At 32.4% G+C, this 25972-nt stretch overlaps 2 protein-coding genes across 3 annotated transcripts in view; one reads left to right on the forward strand and one right to left on the reverse strand.

Moving 5' to 3' along the window:
* Positions 1-25972, reverse strand: part of LOC149483556 (uncharacterized) — a 184693-nt gene that overhangs the window by 152754 nt on the left and 5967 nt on the right. Inside the window, exons 1-2 of one of the 2 annotated variants that reach the window (XM_089702651.1) lie at positions 5121-5205; positions 4150-4197 (exon numbers count right to left, since the gene is read on the reverse strand). In XM_089702651.1, coding sequence (XP_089558777.1) covers positions 4150-4197; positions 5121-5175 — 103 coding nt within the window. In that variant the 5' untranslated portion in view covers positions 5176-5205. Of the gene's footprint in view, positions 1-4149; positions 4198-5120; positions 5206-25972 lie in introns of those variants that run through there. The other variant, XM_089702648.1, reaches the window with a different exon arrangement.
* Positions 1-25972, forward strand: part of LOC149483558 (uncharacterized) — a 50528-nt gene that overhangs the window by 12564 nt on the left and 11992 nt on the right. The gene's annotated exons all lie outside the window — the stretch shown is intronic.

Genomic DNA, 25972 nt, shown 5'->3' on the forward strand with positions numbered 1-25972 from the left:
TGTGCAAAATAATAAACTCTTTCGTAGCATCTTTTACTCCTCAATTTTAAAAACGACAGTGCCGTTATTTATTTTTATTACACTACATGAAGATGACAAAACTACACACGACCCCAGCCATCCAATTATAACCTTTTTATTATTTTATTTTATAACACAACTAAATGGAACCAGCTTGCATTTATCGTTGCAAAATCTAGAAAAGACTTTAAGACAAACCAGTTGACGAAAAGAGGAAACATTACAGAGGTTATAAGAAGTATTAAATATTCCGAGATATCATTTAAACAACAAAACAAAATATTTTATACACTTACTCGCGAGAGAAAGGTGGATTGAAAATTTTTTGCAACAGGAACGTATGTAGGTACCTATCGAAAATTTTTCAATTTATTGAAATAAATGTATGATTTATAAAATATATAAATAATAATATGTAGGTACATAAAATAAAATTTAGAACTTTCGAAATTCTCTTACCTCGTAGCATCTTGTATAGTTTTGATTTTTGTAAACTGTGAAGACACCAAGTTATGCTTCATAGAGATTCAGTTCCTTACTGTTTTACACTGACACATTATTAAAAGCTCAATTCATACTCTTAACATTATAATTAAAACCATTGGATAAAATTAAAACACACATTCGTTAAAAAATAATGTTCAGTTCATTGACTCAAATTGAAATCTAATGAAAAATTTTAACAAACTTTTAAATTTCGAATTTTGGAACGAAGAGGTTGAATGCCACATTTTTTTTATAATTATTTTTTAATCGTCTTCAATGTGACTATGACCTTCTTTTGTAGTGAATATTAAAAAAAATATTCTATTACAGTTTAAAAGTGGAATGTCTTAAAAAGTTTATTCTAAATGCTTTATAACTATAATAAAATTAACCAGTCTTTAAACCAAGCATTACAAAAGCTAGTTTCAATAAATAGCACTTAATAACCACAATTACTACCGGAATATCGGAAAACAGTATTCTCAATCAGAATCCAATGGACGCTTGAAATATTATCGTCATTGATAACATCGTGGTGTAAAATATATGAGGCTCGGACAATCGCTTCATGTACGTATTGCTTTTATATGTGAGAACTCTTAGAAAATATGGTGATAAATAGTTATTAGTATATTATAAACGTATTTTAATGTTTTAGTTTTTTTTATATTTTGACTGGAATATTATATTGATTTGTAAATTTATTATTAAAATAATGGACAAATTCCAAATGAGAGTTACGATTTTAATAAATATCTAAACCTACTCATAATTTAAAAATAAATGATACCTACTCAGTATTATTTCTAAATATAAGTTGAAATATAAGTGGGAGACATGTGGGAGACAATTTTTATAGAGACAGTATAATGAATTTATTTAATTTAAATGTGTAAAAAACATTTTACACATTTAAAGAATTGTAAAAACTGTACATTTGTTTCTATTAGCGATAAAATACTATTCTATTATTAAGAGATTATTTGTCTCTACGACATAAACACCATATCAAGAGAACGACAATTTGCCAAGAATTCAGTACATTTGATACATTTAAGGCAAGACTATTTCACGCTACGCAAAAACTGTAGGCGTCGATAATTACTTTATACCTAAGCTATTCAGCTCATTGTTCTATTGGTCCATCAATCGCTGGAGCGCTACGCACCGGGTACACCGTGCAGAGCTGATAGCATCTCAGCTCGCTGCAGCGCTGTCGTTATCAAGATCGTGGCTGCGCCCGAAGGCTCCATACAAATTGTATGGCGTATCTTTGCTACTTTTGGGCATAGTTAACCTTATAGTTTTCTTGTAAGATGTTCCCGGCTAATGGGCTGGATTCAATGTGTCACGGTGTGAAGGAGATAGCCGTGCTAGATAATTTATATACACGTTCCGCGGGTGAGACGGGAGCGCCAAGTTTTAATTTAATACATAAACACGTTTCCCAGGCTCGTGTGTTATAATTTACTAGCTTGTTGTCGCGACTTCGCATCCGTAGCGCCAAGGATAGCTATCGACTTTCTTTTATACGTACCTCATGTGTATCACATGTACCTCACAGATATAGTTTTATGCAATTTCGAAATTTCTTGAGGTTTTGCTCTGCTAGGATCCACGAATAATAATGAGCTTAGTTACGTACGCGTAATAACTATTATCTACCTACAAAAAATATTATTTTCTTTGCAAATTTAATCTTAAGTTCTCACAGACATCAAATTACATCGACATAAAATGTAATCTCAAGAAAACAAAACAATTATAACCCAAACAACAAATTTAATTACAAAACTATCATTCATTACTAAAAACATAATATGATAATATAACCAACAAAATAAGTATCGTATCAAATGACGCAATTACAATAAACATTATATACGACAATGCTTTTGAAATCGGTGCAAGCCGAACAATTATTGAAATTACCAACCGTTCAGCTACCAGATATAATATTCGCAATCTAAAACACAACGGTAATTGCTTATACATTGCCAACATTTATTCCAACGCGTAAAATCGCTAACAATTAAGATCATTAACATGCCGGTAACTGCGTACAGTGGGATTTATATGTAATCGTCCCGCAGGTAGCTGTATCTAGGTGAAAGGTATCATTGTAGTGTCATGAGTCCACCTGGCCGTTTTATATAAGGCCGAGATAAGTCGCCGGCCGCAAGGAAACTGTTGTAGCACGCATTTTTGTTTGCTGTCTTTTTAATGTTTACTCAGATAAACTATCTATTAACCTCGAATTTTGGTATATATATTTAGAAATTAAAAGGAAAGGTAGTTTTAAGTTAATTTCATTTTCAGGGTTTTTTCTATCGGCACATATTACATTATTATTATCAGCTACGCGTAAGAGAATACGTAGAACACTTTTATCGAAATAAAAAAAAATAAAAATACAGCATTACCCAAAACATGTAACAGCTTAAATTATAACAAAAATAAATTAAAAAAAAAGACGTGTGGCACTCGGGTACTGCCGCGGTAAAGCTATTGCATAGCATGCCTTCAAGCCACACCTCCGTGTCCGTCGGAGTGGGGAACGTGAGGTTTTTCGTTACGCAATTTCTGGATTCGGTCCCCGCGCTCAAGGCCCGCGATAGAAGCTATGCAATAGCTTAAAAACATGCCATTCAAAGGTAAAAATCGTAGGTTCTCTTCTCTTATCGTATCGTAATCGTAGGTTAGGTACCTCTATCTCCATATTTACGTTTTCATACCAAAGCTTCTTTCAGAATAAAAGTATTTTCAGCAAAATCTCATATTCAATTTACACAAATTCCAGAATAACAGTTATAATAATTATTATAATATAAATAACATCCACTGAACAGAAAATGTCAGTTAGCGCATTTCGCGCTGCGAGCGAGCGCTGGTCAATTCGCCAACACCGTTATTGTTTTGTTTGGTCGATTTGCGATATCGCCAGATAAACCCGATTACGTTAGCCTGCCGTTAGAGGGAAATTTATGTAGGTTTTCACTTGGGACTGTAAGTATTAATTTTAGATCGATTTAGTTCAGATAAGAGTTGTTTATGGTCGCATATCTATCTGTGAATACGCAATCTGTAGATAATAGATATCCATCTGACTCTCGTTCTCGTTTATTTCACGCTGTTCTTGATATCTTGATGACGTCATTTATAAACGACCACCTAAAATGGAGCTAATAATGCGTTTAATGTTTCTCAATCTGAGACTTTGTGTGGATGCCATTTAGACAAATTTATAACTGTTTATCTGTATTTACTTTTTAAAGTAAAAATTTGACATTTTCATTGAAGTTAATTTGTATTAATTAAAATATTGAAACCGTGTAGAGTCTACAGATTACTACAAATTACAGTTTGACGACGACGACGGGTATAAACTGTAGAGCAATCAAATGCTTACTTGATGAATTAGAATATTTTCTTTGTGTAGAGTCAATGTAGAGTACATACTTCACATTCTATATTGTTCAGAAAATTAGGCAACACTTGTTTAATGTGTCATGTGTAATATTCTTATAATAAAAACAATATCTAATTTTCAAACATAAATCATTGCTTATGTAATATGTCGTGTTTTATATCTAGCTTAAGTAACTTAAACATGTTTTTAATGTTTTTAATGTTTTTACTCACCCATATTTGAAGTCAGAGAAATAGAAGAGAAATCTCTCGGGGCCGTTCCTGTAAATAAATATTGTTTCATTTAATATTATGTCAGATTATAAAGTGCTTCCATACATTTAAAAATACACACTCACACATTATAAAAATAATTTACACGCGCATCAGTTCAAAAAACTAAAGGTTTCAATTTCCCATCTGACAGTTAAAAAATCTTGATCAGGAAAATGTTAATCATCTTGCTCGTAAAGAAAATTGATTAGTGCTATAGATATATAAGTTTACATGTACTATACCCCACTAGGAACCTGTCATTTTACAACGAAACGAAACATATATACATATAAACATCTAGGTATATAAGACGAGTACATAAGACATGAGAAAAGAACTGAAGCAAACGCTTTCGCTCCAACTAAGCGGTTCCTAATCCCAAAAACAAAAGGCAGCGTCTCAGTTTATGGTAATCCTAGACTTAAGTATCTGCACAGACAGAGTTTGTAAAACCTGAAAAGAATTACATCCGTACTTACATACTAATTAGCTTTTGAGTTTTGACCTCCACTTTTACCGAGCATTTGGCCTTTGCATGTAGCAAAAGGGCCAATATATTAAATGAGACCTCTAGAAATATAAAGATATGAAAATATTATTGGCGAAGAAATTGCATGAATCCTATGTAATTAAAAGGGAATCTGATCTCGTAAGGCATTTGCGAAAGGAGCAAGGAGCAACAGGTGGAAAGTTATTTGAGTTGTTAAATACACTACAATTTACAAAAAAATGATATACTAAAACCAGTACGGTATTATGTTTTCTGCGTGTAATGAAAACAAATTTCAAATTAAACATACAAAATTAAACTTAAAAATGTAGAGCAGCAACTTATATAGAACCAAAACTATTTCTATGAAAGTTTTCATTACACGCGATTAAATACATATGTATATAGTTGATGAATTCTTAGTGTGACGTCATAATACCTCTTGTAAGCAATTCCAATAATTTGCTGGAAAAGTGGAACTCCGGCGTAAACATTTTTGGCACAAATATAAATCATCGAATATATATCGACAATCCGTGTAAACCAATCACATCACTACACACAACACTGTATTACTTTTATATTATATTTTTTTATTAAACATTAATTCAAACACTAATTTATAAAAACGTACGTTTAATTTTCAATGACACTTGATAATTATTATGACGCATGAATTACGCGAAGGGATTTTGTTATTCAACCTTTTTTGTACGAAAATAATAACGCTTCTGAAGAATCAACTGAAGACGATTGTCGCGAACAGTTTAATTATGTTGGTCCCGATTCATTAGTGCACTGCGAGGACAGGGCCGGATGCTAAAAATAAAAAAAAAAAAATTATTTTATTACCAAAATATTCACTTGCAGTGTAAGCGCCTAATCCTAGTCATTACACGCACATAACCGATATTATTTTAAACTTATTTAAATACAAAATGTAATAACTGTATCACGCTGGTTTGATAATAAAGCTATGGAATGTTACAAAAAAATTTAAATCATTTTACATCCGTCTGGAAAGTCTTATTTATGTTAGTAATTAGAATATTTTTGTTCTGTTTTGCAAACAAGTTATTCAGAAATGCACCAATCCGTAATATAATTTATAATAACTCAAAACTAATGTAATTTTCCAATGCAATAAAGCTATCGCAGTTTGTTTGTGACGATGTCGACAACTCTGTGGGGCTATTTACGACTTCAAGCGCAAACGTTGACTTGTTTCACCAACCATTATCATTTAGTTTTAACTTTTACTTAACTTGACCATTTAATTTACTACAACAAACTAAATGCATTAATTGTATTGTTATTTATAATAGTATCTCTGGACACCGACAGAAATATTCTTAAAATGTAAAAATAATACAGAAAAATATTGTATTTATTTGCCAAATATTACCAGAGTCCGGCCCGCGTATCGCGACAAGAGGTCATGGTTACCGACGCTCGTCTTTTGACCTACGCGACTCTATCCCTCACAATTAACCGATAAAATCGTATTCGCGTCCCACTCGCACAGGCCGCGACATCTTACTTGACATTTGACCCTCGCGTCATTGTCGTCGCGTTCCCATTCTATCTCATAAAGCCACGCATAACGCTGTTTCGTTCAAACAGGTTATGACATATCGGCCGACTTCTGACCCAAACATCAGCGCACGTGCTGTCCCTTTTTTGTGAATAGTAAATTTATATTTACGTCCTCCTCGCACATGTCGCGACCCTTATAGCTAGCCACTTGAATAGATTAGGTGTTTTCGACTTTCGTGCGAGTATGAGTTCAATATTCATTGATAGCTAGTTCATTGGCATTTTAAATGCAAGACTTTATAATCGTTACGGATGGATGTGAATTATAATGGAGAGTAATTAATGACTATCATACATTATGATTCAAATTATAGATAAGTTATAAACAACACCAGAAAAATTGTAACTTTCTATTACTTTTTAAAGAAAATTGCTAGACGTGTTTCACAAACAAAATGTTATTGTTATTTATCAGCTTCAACACAAGGCTGAGCGTAGTATTCTATTATATCATTATATTATGTCAACCGTACCCAATTATATTTCTCTATGTGTGTATAAAAATTACGTAAATGGAAATTCCAAGCTCCAGTACTAATGCTTGTGAAATGTTATAATTTTGCACTTATAATTTCAATAGTTCAGAACATGTTAAGGGCCAATGTAGATGTGTGCTGGACTTCTGTATACATCTATCCTCAAAACCTCTCTATTCTGTTCATTACCATACTATAATATTAATCTTCTGCAAAAAAATCTACGTTTAGAAGCCATCAAACATCAATAACCAACCAGGCTTAGCAAACAAATGCTGAAATAAAGCTTCCTTGTATTGTCATTGCTATTATTTTATCTGTGCCTTTGTGTACGTCAAATATGTACTCTTCAAGTATGTGCTCTATTAGGCCGTGATTCCACAAATTGTAGAATCTCTCTGCAGCCCGAGCGTGGCGGCCTCGTAAGTTTTTCTTGCTGAGTGCTGACCCGCGCCTATCGGGAACGCATTGAACAAGGATGTAAGAAAGGTATATTATTTGGAGTGTGATTAGGAGGTATATTTATTTTCTTTATTACACTTGCAATATTAAATAGTGAAGAAATATGAAAGGAGCGCTATGTTGTGATACTTGGCCAGTGAGGTAATATAAAATGTGAGTACTTGACAACTGTCATATTTATGATGAAAAAGCCCTTTGCTTGCCCTATGTTTGGGCGGAAGGGTGATGCAGATTGTACTCATTCATGTTTTTTTTTGTAAGTATTTTATGCATCAATACAAAGATAATATTATGAAAAAATAAATCATCAATAAATTTTGTAGGAAAAATAATTTCAAATAACACAGACGTGAAAAATGAAACTCTATGCAATCTCCGTAGGCGTGCTACGAGCACAAAAGCTACGAGGGTATCGCTCTATGTTATAATATTATCTACATAATTATTATGTTTACAGAAGTTATATAAAGTTCTATAATTGTTAAAGTGGTGTAGATTTTAACAAACTAATTTCATTTTATATAAATAAAACAATGTCTAGAATTTTTTTTTCACTCATACTTTTTAATTTCAGTTTTTTACAATTTTCAAATACCAATCACTCGGACTGACATACTCAATTGTAAAATAGATCATAAAAATATATTAAAGTGATTTTTTTATATCCATTATTAATTCTAAAAAACCGAATCCAAAATACGTTTCCTAGCTCCGTAAGAAGAAAGCGCGATGTTGGCGCGGCGCGTGCGCACCGCATCTTGTTTTTGCTCCGATGAATATTTATCGCTCGCTCCGACCATTAGCGGCGAACCTCGCCCGCTGATCACTTGAAATTGATTCAACGCAGCTAATACACAGCAATTAACATTTCGTGAAATTGCCGCCGAGTGTTGAGTTTCCACGTCTCGCCTTTCTAGCCGTGTCGAGTTTTCAACGAGCTTTGGATTACATAGTATGTGATATTATGATGTCTGCTGTGACTGTTCTGAATTTAAATGAATAGTAGTAATTATGTGATGTAATATATATATATATATATATATATATATATATATATATATATATATATATTAATTTTAAAATCCAATCAATCATCGTTCGCAAATTGTAAGAATGTAGTGATACTTATAACCGACTTCAAAAAAAAGGAGGAGGTTATTAATTCGGCCGGTATAATTTTTTTTTCTTCAATCATTTTATACTTTCCTGTAGAGAGCAATGCCTCTGTAAAGATTATAAATTGTTTTACGCTACCGCATGCGAATGGCAAGCTGAAAACTTTAATCATACTTGTACTTACACCTCTTTAATCAGTGTCCAAATTGCACTGATAAAATGACATTCAACAAGTCAATAACTGCGTTAAAAACAACCGACTTCAAACTTGCACTTGCAACATTTACAAATACAGACAAAAATGCTCATAAAATAAAAACCACTGGGCCTATCCGAATAAAATTTTTATGGGACCAATTGGACACCATCCCGCATCGAACAAAAAAAGAATCACGTAAATCGGTTCAGAAACCACGGAGTAATCGTTGTACATACATAAAAAAAAAAAAAAAAACATACCGGCCGAATTGATAACCTCCTCCTTTTTTTTGAAGTCGGTTAAAAAGTGACATTTACCCTTTCATAATAGATCTGTAACATGTTTATACATTACGTCATATATTATCTGTTTTCTACTAGACGAATCTGTGGTGGGCTGATAGCAACCAATATTAATGACACGAAACCGTAATGACTGTCACATTAATCATAGAGAGCTTAAGAAATATGAACCTTTATCCAAACAAATGAAGTACGTTTCGCGTTGTAATTAAATAATCAAATGAACTTGTAAATAGCTATCTTAGCGAACCATTAGTTTAAAATATAAATGATGCGAGGAGTTTGCATTCATTTTGTATGCCGATGTGTTTATTTTATCTGTGCTATTTAGCGAGGGTAGCTTTCTCTTTTCAATTGAATTCTGTTTTATCTGTGCTTTGAAAGAGGTTTTCTTTTTTCAGTATGACAGGGGACAGGATATTTACGTTTTTTATTGATTAAGGTTCAATAGGCTTGGCAAATCTATATATTGTTTGTTTGTTTGAACGCGCTAATGTCAGGAACTACTGGTCCGATTTGAAAAATTCTTCCGGTATTAGATAGCCCATTTATCCAGAAAGGCTAAGGCTATATCATCACGCTAAGACCAACAGGAGCGGAGCAACGCGGGTAAAACCGCGGGGCACAGCTAGTTTTTAATAAGCGAAAAATTTAATCGGTCTCAATATGAAATTCCATAAAATATAATTTAAAGGAAAAAATAAATCAGAACATAGATCGTAGCAAATGCATTTATTTATTATTAACATGAAAAACCATTAGCTTTTTATAAATGATGCGTGAAGTTTCATTTCATTTCATATGCCAATAAGTTCATATAAAGTAACTATATTTATGATAGTAAATGTATTACTTTGCTCTTATATTCTAAGTTTTATCGATAACTTGGATATGAATGTACTAATGTTATATAATTAAATATTGAATGCAATTATAGTTTTTTGAGATTCTATTGGTGTTTTACATGTTATTAAGAAGGTTTTTTTCAGTAGATATGTTTAAGATTATTAGGTTGTTCGATAATTTATATTAAAAACATGTTAGCAATATAAAATATTATAGTTATTGTAATTTCTATGAGCTGGAGCTCTGATCTATTTAAAGATAACATTTTAATAACTATTTCAAAACAACAACTTTTAATGTAAAACCATCATCAAAGTTTCTAACGGTTTTCTCATTAAGGAAAGAGAAATCAGCTTCTCCTATTAGTTTAACAATAAAAGCAACCAAAGTAATTACGGTTATTACTAAAAAAGATGCGAGAAAATTGAACGTAATTGGATTCGCAATTAAAAGTTGTGCAACAAAATATATTGCGGTTTTCGAATCAAAAATGTAACACCGACAGACAATTTGTTATACTGTCTAGATAATTAATTTACGTGTACACTGTACATACACAATTTTCGTACTTTTAATTTAGTTTTATTTCAAACTAGCGGTCCGCCTCGGCTTCGCCCGTGGTACATATTTACGTTTTCTCTACGTAAAAACCATCCTCGTACTTCAAGGAATATAATAAAAAAAGAATTATCGAAATCGGTTCAGCCGTTCTCGAGTTATGCGCTTACCAACACATTTTGCGATTCATTTTTATATATATAAGAAGATATAGTTACCTACTGGCAATATTTCTTAGACAGATTTATTTCATCAGTTAATTCAAATAGTTTCCATTTCCACTAAGATGGGTATACTTGTTTAATATACATATATATTACTATAAATTAATATGCTAATTACTATTCAATCGAAAGGAAGAAGGTAATTTTTTTCTTTTCTCCTGCAAGCCCAATAAAATAATTTTATATTACTCCCTTGTGAGTTGTGACAGAGTTCAATGAGGTGCCTTTCTCCCTTGAGATAGAGTTCAAGTTATCTAAATTCAAGTTATGCAGCTCTCATACAAAACAACAATAATTTTCCATATCTCCACATTAAAATACCGCTTATTAGTATCATAAAAAGTAAATAATGCGTAGTAGATAGGCACGCGACCGCGGTCAAGTTTTTCTTCATATTAATGTTTGGCTCGTGCCAGTTATTAACCGATCTCATTCGGAAGCACGTACTTTCTTGTACATACACTCACACTAATCATTATGTTATGCACTCGTAACGGTTACGTAGCAATTTCATCTTTACGTCGTTGGACGTAGCAGCGACATTCCGGTGTATTTTTATTTGTGATAAACTTATTATGAGGGTTGTACAAGTTATACGGTCGGTTCTAGTTTTTACTAGGTATCCGGTGAGGCCAATAATTACGAGCCGTACGTCTTGAGATGGGTGTTTCCGTTCCGTTTTTACGAAGAGATTTTCCCGCTATGCGCATAAAAGTCGATTGTGATAGAGAGTTTTCTATGCACTATTTTCATTGTATTATCGCATGCTGTTTTTTCAAAACTAACGTTTTTTCTTTGTGAATCTTTTTATCTATTGGATTAAAACTCTTTCGTATAAAACGATTGTGTATATAACAGGCATTATATACCTACTACTATATTTACTAAATTTCAAGCACGCTACGTTAGGATGCAATTTTTATTAAATACTTAGCTAAACGTATGCTTATTTTATGCAAAAAATGTGGAAAAGCTTCTAACATTTTTCTTATTTAGATATTTTACGCATTTTGAGGCCATTGAAAGCTTACAAAATTGTTTCAATCTAAGGACTATAAACAAAGTACCTACGTTTCCACAGACCTCTAGTTACCCTATGATTTACAAGCTATCATTTGTCGTTGGTGCCACGGTTCAAGAAATGTCAGGGGACAATATGACTCTAGTAATTACACACTACGTTTGGCTTGTGCCCTGCTATATAATTGCTTTGATATTTTTAGTCTGTGCTACGTAATGACGTTTACATTCACTGTAGTTCTGAGAATTGATTTTATGATATAAATTGAATATTTTATTTTAAATATGCAAAAAGTTTAAGATTTTTAAATTAAACATAAAGTTGTGACGGAAATTCAACATGCTTTTCTTGAATTAATAATCCTATACTATTATTGAATAACGACTAACTCGTTCATAATACAAAGATCACCAAGCCTTTAACTAAGAGTAGTTAGTAGTAGACCATGTATCTAAAAGATTAAAAAAAAGTTTCATAGATATTCAACACGAACGACCCTAGAGGAGCTCTATGCTTTATGTTTTAATATAGTATTGTATAGTACTTACTACAAGGTATGTACTTGTTTATTTTAACTACTCAGTCTTTTTCAATTTCATTTTCAACAAACATAAAAGTCCTGTCTGTCACAATAAGGTAATTCAGTTAAATTACAAGGATATTTACGTAAACAGTGCTCAACTTATTACGTAGTTACGTTTCCCGCCCAAAAGTACAAGATGGCGTCATGGGAGACTGCGCGCGCAAAGTCACGGGAGCATAAACCACGACAGGTAATCAAAAAGAATAACAGGTTCATATGGAAAACTAAGTATAGAGTAGACAAGCGAATGAATGCGTATTGTTTTGCATATTGCGACGGTTTTCAATTTTGATGTAAGATGGTTTTGAAACACGATTTTTAATGAAAATCTATGAGTGTATTATATTATCATTTATGTTTTACTGACTGTTTGATAAACATTCCAATGAATTTATATTTATAAATGAACTCAACAGATATTTCCTTAAAAAGTTTAATAAAAAGTAAATATCTAGCCTAATATTACAAATAGGTAGATAATGCTTCAATGATACATTCTTATCAATTAGGTATTATAATATGTGAAAAAAGTTTGGAAAATCCAAAAGTGCACGACTCATATAATGCTCATTTAATTATGAAATATAAAAAAAAAAAAACTTATTGTAGTTTTCGTTTTTTATTAATTGCAATTAAACGACACTGAATTAATTAATCATTCGCATTCAGTGACCTACAATCGTCGATTAGAATATTTAAAAAAAAAATTTAACTCAAATGATGGATTTTTTCACAAGTTATAGTGTTTTCAGGTTTCACACATGACGGACAGGAAAATTTTTTGACCTATTTCGGTGTTTTTTTCCAATTCTATTGAAGTAAATCAATTTTTAAAAAGTATGGGATTAATCTCCATTAAATTATCTCGACAATAGTATGCAAAATATCTTGATTCCGTGAACTAACAAGGCTATAATAATAAGAGAGCTGCAAAAATGAGGCGAAAAAAATTTTTCGATCGTAAAGCACTCTCTGATGTCGTGCAATAAGTACATCTTTATGATGCATTATGTGAGTATCTCATAAGCGAGAAATACTTAAACATGGCACCAACACAAAATTCCAAAAACAAAAGATTTTTAAACCAAATATTTTCTTTCGGAAACGCGTAGCAACAAGCTTATGTCAATGACAAACACCGGCCTACAATTGAACGCATATTCGCAAACAAATCGCTTGAGAAAACCAGACTAGCATTTGTTCTCACGGTTCTGTCGTCCACTGATGCACTACACATTGTTCATAAACCAATATACGTATAAATCAATGGAGGAATTTTAAGAGTATAATTTGTTAAGAGTTACGAACACAATGTTTAGAATGACATAGATGTTGCAAATGCTGAGAGGTATGGAGGTATTTTTTATGCGCGAGTTTACCGTAATTTTTAAGTATCAGAATAAAATTAGAATAATCTATTCTATCAAATGTAATAGTAACAATTAGGTCTAGCGATTCGAGCATTTGAGAATCGACAGTTTATTAAAATTTGTTTTATGCAGACTGCAGTATCTTTAAAAATGCTCCTGTAATTATCAGAAAAATATATAATAATAAATTTTTACTTTGTATTTGTTTACTTTGTATTCGATTTCAAGTAATTTTCAACTCAAAAGCATACAATATTAAAGGGGAGGCAATTTATTAAGTCTTCGCTAAAAAAATTACCTAAGAGGAGAAAATTTTGATCGCGAGGTATTTTTGGTCACGACTTTCGTTTTACTCCTCAAAGCTTACTAAAGTACCTTATAGACTTTCTAATTTATATTTAATAACATTATTATGATTAAATGTTATTGTTTCAAATCGTATAAAGTGTGGACAGTAAAGTAACGCGAGTTAAAGACACGCGTCATCTCGTATAAACGGTGAAAGAAAATTGCCTACGAACAGTTGATTCGTAACTCGTTATAAAATTACATATTGCACACGGTAATAGTGGTAATAGTGTCATGTGTGACGACTGTGTCCAATTGAAATGTTCCTTGTGAATGTGGTATTCCGTATTTCTCTTACTAAGTAGCGAGATAAATGATATGATAGCACAATACGCTACGAATTACAAAGCTTTCGATGTTTTTGGCAATGACAAACATGAAAATTGTAAGTAATTTGTTTGATTGGGATGAATCTATATTTTTAATGAGTCGAAATTAATTAATATAATTCATTCTCGTTCTAGGGACATTCGTTCCACTGCACATAATAATGAATGAAACAAACATTCGGAATCTGCATTGTATTGCGATATAATATTATGTGTCGCAGCCTTAGGTCGCAGCAAACTGATTAAATCAACCGCTTCATAAATAGCGGAGGCTCTCTTATAAATGTTGCCGTTTAATCGACTACCTAAAGCCAGTCCTATAATTTAATTTAATATAACAACGACATCCCAGGACATTAATTAAACTGCAGCTTTATCCAGATTCCTGAAACATATGCATTATCTAGATACACAGAGCGATACCTCAAAATCTTCACCCTAAAAGAAAACTACAAACTGCGAATACAACAAAAATACACATATCGTTATACAATAAATTATTTACGACGGATGAGTACGTTTATATTCGGAGGTATGGTTAGTAACGGAAGCATCAAGGCACTTACCTCCACGGGTCGGCGCTCGCGACAACTCTGTCAACCGGTAATCATACACACAAACATTGCCTTATTGAATATAATATGTATGTCTGTTTGTGCCTTTAATACGCCTTTTATTGATAAAGCAAATAATATGAACGTTTAGATTTAAAACCTATACGCTTTTCTTTAGTAATTCACATTGAGAAAATTCAATCATCATCATCAATAAAAATTGGCATGCCACTGTGCTTTAAACAAGATTGATGCAAAACAATTGAATAAAAATTAAAAACCTAAATGGTGATCCTAATACAGCCAATACGCTTAGACATAGGGTCACAATTCAACAACCTTTCCATACTTTGACATAAATTACATCAATAATTCCAATGCACTTCAATGGCAAAACGCAAAATGAAACCATCTGTAACTTCCGTGTAAAAAAGCGAGCGAAGCCACGCGCTGCGGCTTGTAAAAAGCGGCCACATTGACCTGCCAGGCGATTCACTCCGATGCGTGTACTCAATCTAATGAGAGGTAAAGGTAACATCTATGGTAACATGCAATAAGAGGCACGCGCCGGCCACGCGACTTGTTTTGTTCTTTATTAATCTATGGAATTTTTATGATATACCTAAGTACGTTACTTTTTTGTGTGTAATTCGCAAGCTTATACGTATAGTTACGTTACTTTTAAGCGTGTAATATGCAGGTTTTGGATTGTTTACAGTTACGGTGGACTGATTTAATAGAGCTAGGAAAGTTTATAAGTCTATTATGCTTTTAGGAAACATATAATTTATCATACACCCGTTTAAATGGTGATACAAAATTACTCTGCCTTCTGATATATGGGCGTATTTTACTACCAACACAAATTATTAAAATCCTACAAATTTTGATTTCCTTGTATCAGGGTTCCATTTTCATAACAATAAAATTTCAAAACCTATTTCCCTATAAAATAGCAAACTGCAGTTACTCCACCACACCTGCTTCAATATGGTAGTTCTATCTAGTTCTTACATCAATAAAAATAAAAAGGTAGCAGCTTATAAATATATGACATTCCGACAATGCAAATTCTAACGCGAGCAGAGCTCGGTCGCCGAGCTAGTCGGATTACATCTAAAGCGACTATAAACCTGCAATCAAGATTATACTTTCCGTTTTTTCACAGTTTCCACAAGTAGTTAATATTGATAATATCTATTAAGTGAGAAAAAGTAAGAATTCTAAGCGCTTATTACAGTATAAGAAACAGTTGGAACGGCTTTTCTTTGATTAATGTCGGTTTGTGTGCGGTTCTCTTGGGTCATTACAGGCAGAGTGTACACTTTATTGTACAGAGTAACGAATTCTTTGTTGAGGAATTTGTTACTCTTATAATGTGCTACGTAAACGATGTAGCGTTTTTCTTTTATGACGTTTAACTGATCGAAAAAGGAAAGATGTTGGTGGTTTCGTATATGCTGGATGTAGGTAAGTTCTAATAGTCTGATCATATTTGGATGTATGGAGTATTTTCAGTGTGATTTTAAAAGTTACATGGACTTTGTTAAGTTACAGTTAGCTCCTACAATATAGGCTCTATATCAATTGGCGGTATTAGCTATCTATCATTTCATAAATTTTTTACATGAATATTTCATGAGGTTTTAAGAGAATTTTGACTAGTATTTTTTTTCATGAATTTAAAAAGTAGGCCATGACCCGTTTTATTGAAATTATGATGAACTAGCGGTCCGCCCCGGCTTCGCCCGTGGTACATATTTCGCAATAAAAGTTAAGCCTATGTTCTTTCTCAGGGTCTAAAGATTATCTGTGCTAACTTTCATCAAAATCGGTCCAGTAGTTTATGCGTGAAAACCATACATACATACATACATACATACAAACCTTTCCTCTTTATAATATTAGTATAGATATCGATATCATATGATTTTTAGCATTTACTTATATTACTCATAATATAGTTAACCGCACGATGTCAACCAACCAGCTAACTTAACAAATGAAAGACAGTCCTGACACAAACAATTTATTATTTGCAAAGTGCAAAGGTGAGTTCCGCTGAACAAACACGTATGTTTTTTGTACCGTGAACGGCGCGTGCGCATCTTAATGCTGACTTGGTTTTATGATAAATGCCTTACGCTTTTTATTGTTCACGCGCATATGAAGTTTTTATTATGTTAATTTATTATGTGCGGTAATTAAAGCCTAGTAAAAATACCGTTCGGTTAATTGTATGGGTAGGTAGTTATTAGAATAAATAATACTTTTTTGTACGAATTGTAATTATACAAAATTGTGTGTAATTTTATAAAAATAATAAGTTATATTTATAGCCATATAGATAAGAGTAGTCTTAATAGTTGAATATTTTTATGCAGAATAATATTAAAATTTAAGAGGTGAACTAAAAGGTGAGAATACGACTTTATATTTAGTTTTAATTTTTAAATAATTTCACTGGACATTGGACAAAAACTTCTACCAGTACGGAGCAATACTTTATGCTATCAAATACCTACTTTAAAATATCATTGAAATAGAAAACCAATTTACCATAAACTCGAATCGAATCTCTCGAATTTACAAAAAAAACAACTTACTTAGGTACCTATTATAACTTACATTGCCTTTCGCCTCTAGAAACATTGCGAAATAATAATAAATAATAAATAAATATTGTGAACGCAAAGGTTACTGGTTAGTGTGAATCGCGGCTCATAAAGCATGCATTCAATTATCGGAGCACCCTTCATAGCCAGTAATTGGTAGACGCTTCAACACTTCATAATAGGGTCACCACGTATTTTGGAATTAGTGGAATATCGTAAATATTTAATTATTTTTCATATTGTAAAGATTGTAACGCTGTTTTTGTAATGAAATTTTAAAGTGCCCACGGCTTCTGCAAAATGATAAACAGTACTTAACAACACTCTACTTATAAATGTAAAGTAAAACTGTGATAGTTCCTTTCGTTACATATAAATTATCACATAAAAATTATTTTATTTTATGAGATATTATAAATTGAAACGAATTTTAAGTTTAGTAAGTGGTAACAATAATTAATGATATGAATCATAAATCAACTTATCCCATAAATAATTTGTTAATTTTCTTTTATTTCAAATAAAAAAAACCTACGAACGTTTTACTTTATCGATCGAAAAAAACAGCATTAATAAATATATTGAGACGAGTCTTCACTCCAACTAAACGGACCGTAACCCACTGGCTATAATGACCGGCGGTCAACAATTGCGTCGATCGCCCTGGAAACAGCACAAGTAAATCAAGCAGATACCAAGCAATGATTTACAACTCTTCCTTATTTGTTTGAATACCTCTTACGTCTGTTTTTCTTGATAAAACAATGCCGCGATTGTTACGAAATAGTTTTTCTTAGATGGAAATGGTTCATGTATTTGCTTGATCTAATTTAAAGGTTAATTTAGTAGATTTTATATTTGATTTATAATTTATGTCTGTGCTAGGCTCAAGTTCTGTAATCAGTCTAGTGTAGGTTCTTTGGTGTCTTCTGGACCTAAGATCCTCTCAATAATTATTCTAATGCTGAAGTGCGAACTGATAAACATTATAGTAAAGAAGATGTTTTTACATAACTTCAAGGTAACGTGGCCGTTAACATATTCTTATGTTCATAAAATTAACTGTTATAATGCGAATCCGTGTTGTATCTCTGTTGGTGTGTCACTTATATCTATGAGACTCATTTCATATTCTTCGCTTAGCGTATGATACTGGAAATAAATTTGAAGTAAACACGAATTATCAAATGAAATAAAACTAACGGCTTCTTCTTATGACCATTTATGACAAAAAAGCTTATTTATTTATCTATTCCGAATTTATTTTTAAATTCACGAAGGCATTAATTCATAGCTAAGTTAAAATATTGAAGTTTTGCAAATCTAGACAACAATTCACAAAAACTTTCAAAACACTAATTTAAGACCAATAATAATATATTTAATATTATAAAGCTGAAGAGTTTGTTTGTTTGTTTGTTTGTATGTTTGTTTGTTTGTTTGTTTGAACGCGCTAATCTCAGGAACTACTGGTCCGATTTGAAAAATTCTTTCGGTCTTAGATAGCTCATTTACCGAGGAAGGCTATAGGCTATATATCATCACGATTCACGCTAACACCAACAGGAACGGAGCCACGCGGGTGAAACCGCGGGGCGCGGCTAGTAATAATATATTGCGTTCCTTAATAACTCATCATTACCTTCCCTCTCCAATATTGTATACTTCAATACATAAAACATGGCATACCACCTTCATACCATATCAAATTCGATCATTCGCGATACATATTTCAAAGCAATGCACTATTCATTAGTGTAACACAACTAGGTGTTATAGACAAGCTAAATCGTTGCAAGGCACCGGACGCGGCAGGTGCTACCGAGGGTTCAACCGGGTTCACTCCCCCCCTCCTCCCCCAGCATTCGTGCAAACCCGTTCTTCTAATAATATAACGTAGAAATGAAAGATTAATGAGAGCAACTCGTGCACGCCTTTTTCACTCGGTAGGGATGGGCTGGGGATATCGATGAAAAGAATACCAACTAAGAACTATCGTCTGTTAATAAATTTGTTTCTTGTCACATAGTAATCATATGTTGGGTATGGGTATTTATGAAAAAGTTCCTACAAAAACAAATTACAAATAATTAAAAAATGGGTCACAGAAATACAATTGTTTTATTATCAGTTCAAATGATGGTCGATTGGTACAGCTGCAGAAATTTGTAAGTGATAATGGTGATAGTTTATTCAGAATGCATTGCAATATTTAAAAAATTTGGAAAATCCAAAAGTGCACGCGTCATAATTTTTTTTTAATAAATATTTATTAATTATTATTTTTGTTTATTTAATAACAATTAAACCACATCGAATCAGACCCTGAAAAATGAAAGGGTTCTATTCCTGAGCATACTCAAGCGTAAGAGAAAAAAAAAAGACTCGATTAGTAAAGTATTTCGGTCGCTATCGTGTTAACAAGAAAAAGGATCCGCACATACAGACACACGGACGTCCAAGACAGAACTTTTTTAAACTGTTTTTTAACTAGTTTAAATAACAAAAAATGACATCAAAAATATCATGAACGTTAAAAATAGTGTTTTTTCTTAATATGTGTGTGTATGTATTATCTTACAAGTGCAATGTATGATACATAAAGACATTTTAAGTTTGAAAAATCAGATGTTTTGCGCGAAGTGACAGTAGTACCCACCTCAACGCTTCGCTTATGAGGCGTGCAAAAACATATATGAAATATTAAAAAAACTTTCTTCTTTCAAAAAAATTCTGCATCTGTCTATCATATGAATCACATAACTATTATGGGCGCTAAATACTAACAAACACATAAGTTATTATTGTTTTATCCCAACAGAACTGGAACTATGTATTTTTTTTTGTATTACCAAATAAAAGATAACCAAATAAAAAGCTTAATTAACTATTCCATACCCTATAGGAATTATTACAAATTAAAGTTATAATAAAACTTCATATTCACCCAATCTAGATCTAAAATTAATTATTATAAAATATTCTATCGACAGCACCCCAACACTAATCTCGGCTAGTCGCGATCGGGCAATGAAGACCGCCCAGTTAAAATATTAGCTGCGCGCCCACGGTAGCTCTGCCTTGTACCATGTACATGACTGTGACACCCGCGTCGTCTAACAAATTTGACGACATTCTACAGTTTACAAGCTACGTAATTCATATTATTGGGACTGTTTGTTTTAATTATTTGGGATGCTAAAAGATTTTTTTCAAACCTTTATTGATTATTCTATTCAATATTCGTGTTAACAATTTTATGATTTTCTCCTGTGTCTTCCAATCTGTAATTGCTATTAAGAACATTGTTACTGTTGTGGTTTAGAAAAAGTACTATTACATTGAATAAAATTTCTTTTATTTTAAATATTCGGACAACCAATTTGATGATATTCATCTATGACTGCTATTTATTTGTAATTGTTATTACGACTGATGTTTACATTATTATGGATATATTTTGAATACAATCTTTTATTTTTCATGTTCATCTAACCAATTTGATAAAATTCTACCCTTTCTACCACTACGTCAATTCCACGACAGCGTACACATTAGTCCATTGAATGAGTCCCTCCAAGGGGGGTCTAGAGTAACGTAAGATGTTTCTTCGGAAACATGTCAAGAGTCCCTAGGTAATAAACATACTAAAACCCCGCGACACTAGGAGGAGCCCCGGAGTGGGGGGAGGGGGGAAATGAGTCCATTTTTTCATTTTTCGCTTAAATCTCAAAAACGGTACATGTTAGAGAAAAACTTTCAAGGAAACGTTGAAAGGCCATAAAGTTATCTACAAGTTGTACCTAAATCATTTTTTCCTATATCCTACCGTTTCTGAGTTATAGGCAGTAAAAATGATTTTGGCTCAAACAATTTCCCCATACTACACATCAATCGATCAAAAAATATTTATTTCTTCCAAAAAACTCAAATGTGCAACTTGTGACCGGTACTGATAGATTGCTCTTAATTAGGTCTATAATTGGTAAAATAAACATATTCCTCCATGGAAGCCTTTAGGAGGAATCGATTGTCAAAATATTATATTAGGGCAGTTTGAGTTACTGAACTTGATCTTTTTATTTTTTTCTTCCAAAAAACTCAAAAGTGCAACTTGTGATCGGTACAGATAGATTGCTCATAATTAGGTCTATCATTGATAAAAATACGAGATTCCACCACGGAGGCGTTTACGGGGAATTTAATTTTATTAGGGTAGTTACGATACTTGAACTTTTATTTTTTTTCTTTCAAAAAACTCAAAAGTGCAACTTGTGACCGGTACCGATAGATTGCTCATAATTAGGTCTATCATTGATAAAAAAAACCAGATTCCACCATGGAGGCGTTAAGTAGGTATTGAATTTTATTAGGGTAGTTACGATACTTGAACTTTTTAACTAACTGTCCTAATAAAATTCAATTCCCCGTAAACGCCTCCATGGTGGAATCTGGTATTTTTATCAATGATAGACCTAATTATGAGCAATCTATCGGTACCGGTCACAAGTTGCACTTTTGAGTTTTTTGGAAGAAAAAAAAAAAGTTCAAGTATCATAACTACCCTAATAAAATTCAATTCCCCGTAAACGCCTCCGTGGTGGAATCTAGTATTTTTATCAATGATAGACCTAATTATGAGCAATCTATCTGTACTGGTCACAAGTTGCACTTTTGAGTTTTTTGGAAGAAAAAAAATAAAAAGTTCAAGTTCAGTAACTCAAACTACCCTAATATAATAATTGACAATCGATTCCTCCTAAAGGCTTCCATGGAGCAATGTGTTTATTTTACCAATTATAGACCTAATTAAGAGCAATCTATCAGTACCAGTCACAAGTTGCACTTTTGAGTTTTTGGAAGAAAAAAAATAAAAAGATCAAGTTCAGTAACTCAAACTACCCTAATATAATATTTTGACAATCGATTCCTCCTAAAGGCTTCCATGGAGGAATGTGTTTATTTTACCAATTATAGACCTAATTAAGAGCAATCTAATAGTACCGGTCACAAATTGCACTTTTGAGTTTTTTGGAAGAAAAAAAATAAAAAGTTCAAGTATCGTAACTACCCTAATAAAATTCAATTACCCGTAAACGCCTCCGCGGTGGAATCTGGTATTTTTATCAATGATAGACCTAATTATGAGCAATCTATCTGTACCGGTCACAAGTTGCACTTTTGAGTTTTTTTGGAAGAAAAAAATAAAAAGATCAAGTTCAGTAACTCAAACTGCTCTAATATAACATTTTGACAATCGATTCCTCTTAAAGGCTTCCATGGAGGAATGTGTTTATTTTACTAATTAAAGACCTAATTAAGAGCAATCTATCAGTACCGGTCACAAGTTGCACATTTGAGTTTTTTGGAAGAAATAAATATTTTTTGATCGATTGATGTGTAGTATGGGGAAATTGTTTGAACCAAAATCATTTTTTACTGCGTATAACTCAGAAACAGTAGGATATAGGAAAAAATGATTTAGGTACAACTTGTAGATAATTTTATGGCCTTTCAACTTTTCCTTGAAAGTTTTTCTCTAACATGTACCGTTTTTGAGATTTAAGCGAAAAATGAAAAAAATGGACCCATTTCCCCCCTCCCCCTACTCCGGGGCTCCTCCTAGTGTCCCGGGGTTTTAGTATGTTTATTACCTAGGGACTCTTGACATGTTACCGAAGAAACATCTTACGTTACTAACTCACGCACTCTAGAACTTTTTATTCAATGGACTACATAGCGTACACTTCAAGCAAGAAATTCCTAGCATTGATGCATCAAGCTAATCTACTTTATTAATTTTCAATAACTGTCAACGAGAAGAATTACGTTCAATTAACGTCCCTTATTTATTGTAACGAGAAAAAGTCCGCACATCCATTAATTAATAGTTAGAACTTAGAAGCGAGTTAAAAAAGGTACACACATACCACGCTCCCATTCACTGACAAATATGACCTGCTCTCCATTACTAAGATTAGTTGTAGCAATTATCTTCACACACTACTGTACTTCTAAAACAATATTATAAAAAGGAAAGATTTGTTTTTTTCGTGTTCCGTTGTTTCAAAATTCGTTTATCATTAGCCAGTAAGCTCTTAAAATACATATACATATAATTTGTACTAGTTTTTCACTTTAGCATATGTTTGACATACATATTTATTATTTAAGTACTGAATATTAGTTCAAACTAGATTATAATCTAATGTTATAATCGATTTGAATTATGACCCATGTCAATACATAATAATAATGATATGCAGTGGTCGTTATAATATAAAGTTAGTCATAAATCATAATAAATGAATAACAAGTTACTTAAAGTGGTATTTATGAAACTAAACAAATCAATTATGATAATATGTTTCATATTCTCAAAATATGCAGATTAAACATAAATCATAATATTCTATATTATGATTACAATACATTTTAAAATGTTCAATCTAAACGTTTAAAATGTGTTATAACTTATAAATACGCATTATAAGATATTTTAAAATATGCTCTACAAATTATAGCAATTGAGGACCCCTTTTTTGAAAATAATTTTAACTAATTTGAAATAATCGTCGAAATTCAATAAAATATAGGAAATAAAACGCAATAATAACAGTAGTGCGCAATGAATGAGTGCGCAAAAAGTCCGATGTACGACCGACGCCTTGCACATTATGTACAAGAATGTTGCACTTCGAGTAGACTTGTTCCACTTAATGGATCCATAAACGACCCTGAGCTCGTACTTTCTTTAATTAAATGATTTTATTGATTTATTGAAGTCTCTCAATTAACGACTTTGCGTCTACTCACTACTACTATTAATTGCGTATATGTTTACAAATCGATCTCGTTGTAATTTATATCACTAAAGAAGTATGCTCTAATAGAAAATACTTAAATAAAACTTATTATCGCCTTACCATACTGACTAGTGTTAATCAAGTCAATGCAATTTAACACTTAAGATTTAAATGTATTTTTATAAAGTGTTTTTACCTTTAAAGACGCGAAGTTTCTTCATAATACTGATACTTTTATTCGATCTCTTTCATACCCAAACACAGTAAACTTATATACAAGTAATTCAAAACCAATCAGTTGTTCGTGCTTCATTGACGTGACACCCTCATCTCATTGTCCAACCAAGTATCACTTCAGATTGAGGCAGTTTATTCCGCCTATAAATAACGACACTGCGCGCCAAATCAACATCCCAAAAATCCCGCAAGCCTAATTGCAGACAAGCCAAAGCTTGTAGCTCTTGTACCGTACGCGAACAATAAACAAACCAAGTCAGATAAGTGTCGGTAACAAAGCGGCTCGCTCTATTGTTACTGATAGCATTTCACCCGTTATCAAGATGTAGTCAGCCCCGATATAGCTCAGCCCGAGCTAATTGTACCGTGGTCACGCTTTCAGACTCTGAATCCGCGAAACTATCTCGTATACTACGCGATACATTTTTATGGAGGGCAGCGGAATTACGCTTGGAAGATATGTCGTTGTGTTGAGAATTTTCTTTTCACGTTCGCCTCGCGGTATAGTTTAATATAAGCAAGCAGAGTCACTTAAATTTACCAATGAAAAAACATACGTAGCAACTTTTGTGAGCGAAACTTATTGTTAAAGATCAAAGAAGTGAAAGCATTCAATGGAAAACTTCTGTTTTATTTTGCATATAAACCACATTATTGGATAGAGATTATATTTAAGTTAGTTATTTCAAGTCGTAATAAATATCTTCAAAATTATATACATATGTTCATATTCGAATATGTTTATATTTAATTTTGAAGAAATTTCCATTTTATGAAAATCTGAGCGAAGCTGAAGTGTCGTCCGACGATTTTGAATTTCGCTATTGTATTTGCTTTCTTCTCTTAATTTGTCTACCGTTCTATTTTTACATGTAACGCCTAGAAAGCGCAGTTTATATCTCGAGCAAGTAATAAATATTAGTAGTTCGAGCGTTAAGGCGCTTGCCTTACCAAATATGGCTAATTGTGGCCGCAGTGTACCAACAGTCACGCTTCCTATTCGAATCAAAGTGCTCCTCTATTTCACTTTGACCTTCGTAATTGCGACGTTAATGCGTGTTAACAGGGACGTGTTTAACTACGTTACGGTAATCTTTGTTTAGCATAAATCAATGTTATATAGAACAAACATTGTCAAAACTGTGTTTGAAATAAATCAGTCCGTGTAAAGTTGGTCAAAATCGAGTCCAAAAGTTACAAGCAAAACGTAGGAAAATCAGGTGAAGCTTAACAAATTATTAATTATTTTTCACCAAGTTTTTCTAGTCGATAATAACAAACCTCCAACTCTTTATTGTATTAATTGATACAGTCATTACAAAAAAAGAATTTATTACATTGTAACAATAAACTACAGATACCAATAAAGTTTCTTCACTCGGATCTGCTCTACATTCGTATAAAAATAATCAGAACGCTTTTTACGAGGATTCAATCTGATTCACTCTTATTATATCATAAAATTACAAAATAATTTGTACAGCTAATGAATTTAATTACACGAAAGATTTCATTACAAAGTGATTGAACTTAATAACAGTTGTTATGTGTTGTAATTTAAAAGTAATTGTTAAACTTCGAGGAACAATGTGGAGAGAGGTTACATTATGTTTTATGGTATTGAAAGTGGAGTAAATATTTAATGTAAC

This window comes from Colias philodice, chromosome 13, assembly GCF_061535455.1.
Source record: "Colias philodice isolate Cphi_HAF_F1 chromosome 13, ilColPhil1 Martin Lab GWU primary, whole genome shotgun sequence".
Classification (NCBI taxonomy): Eukaryota; Metazoa; Arthropoda; class Insecta; order Lepidoptera; family Pieridae; genus Colias; species Colias philodice.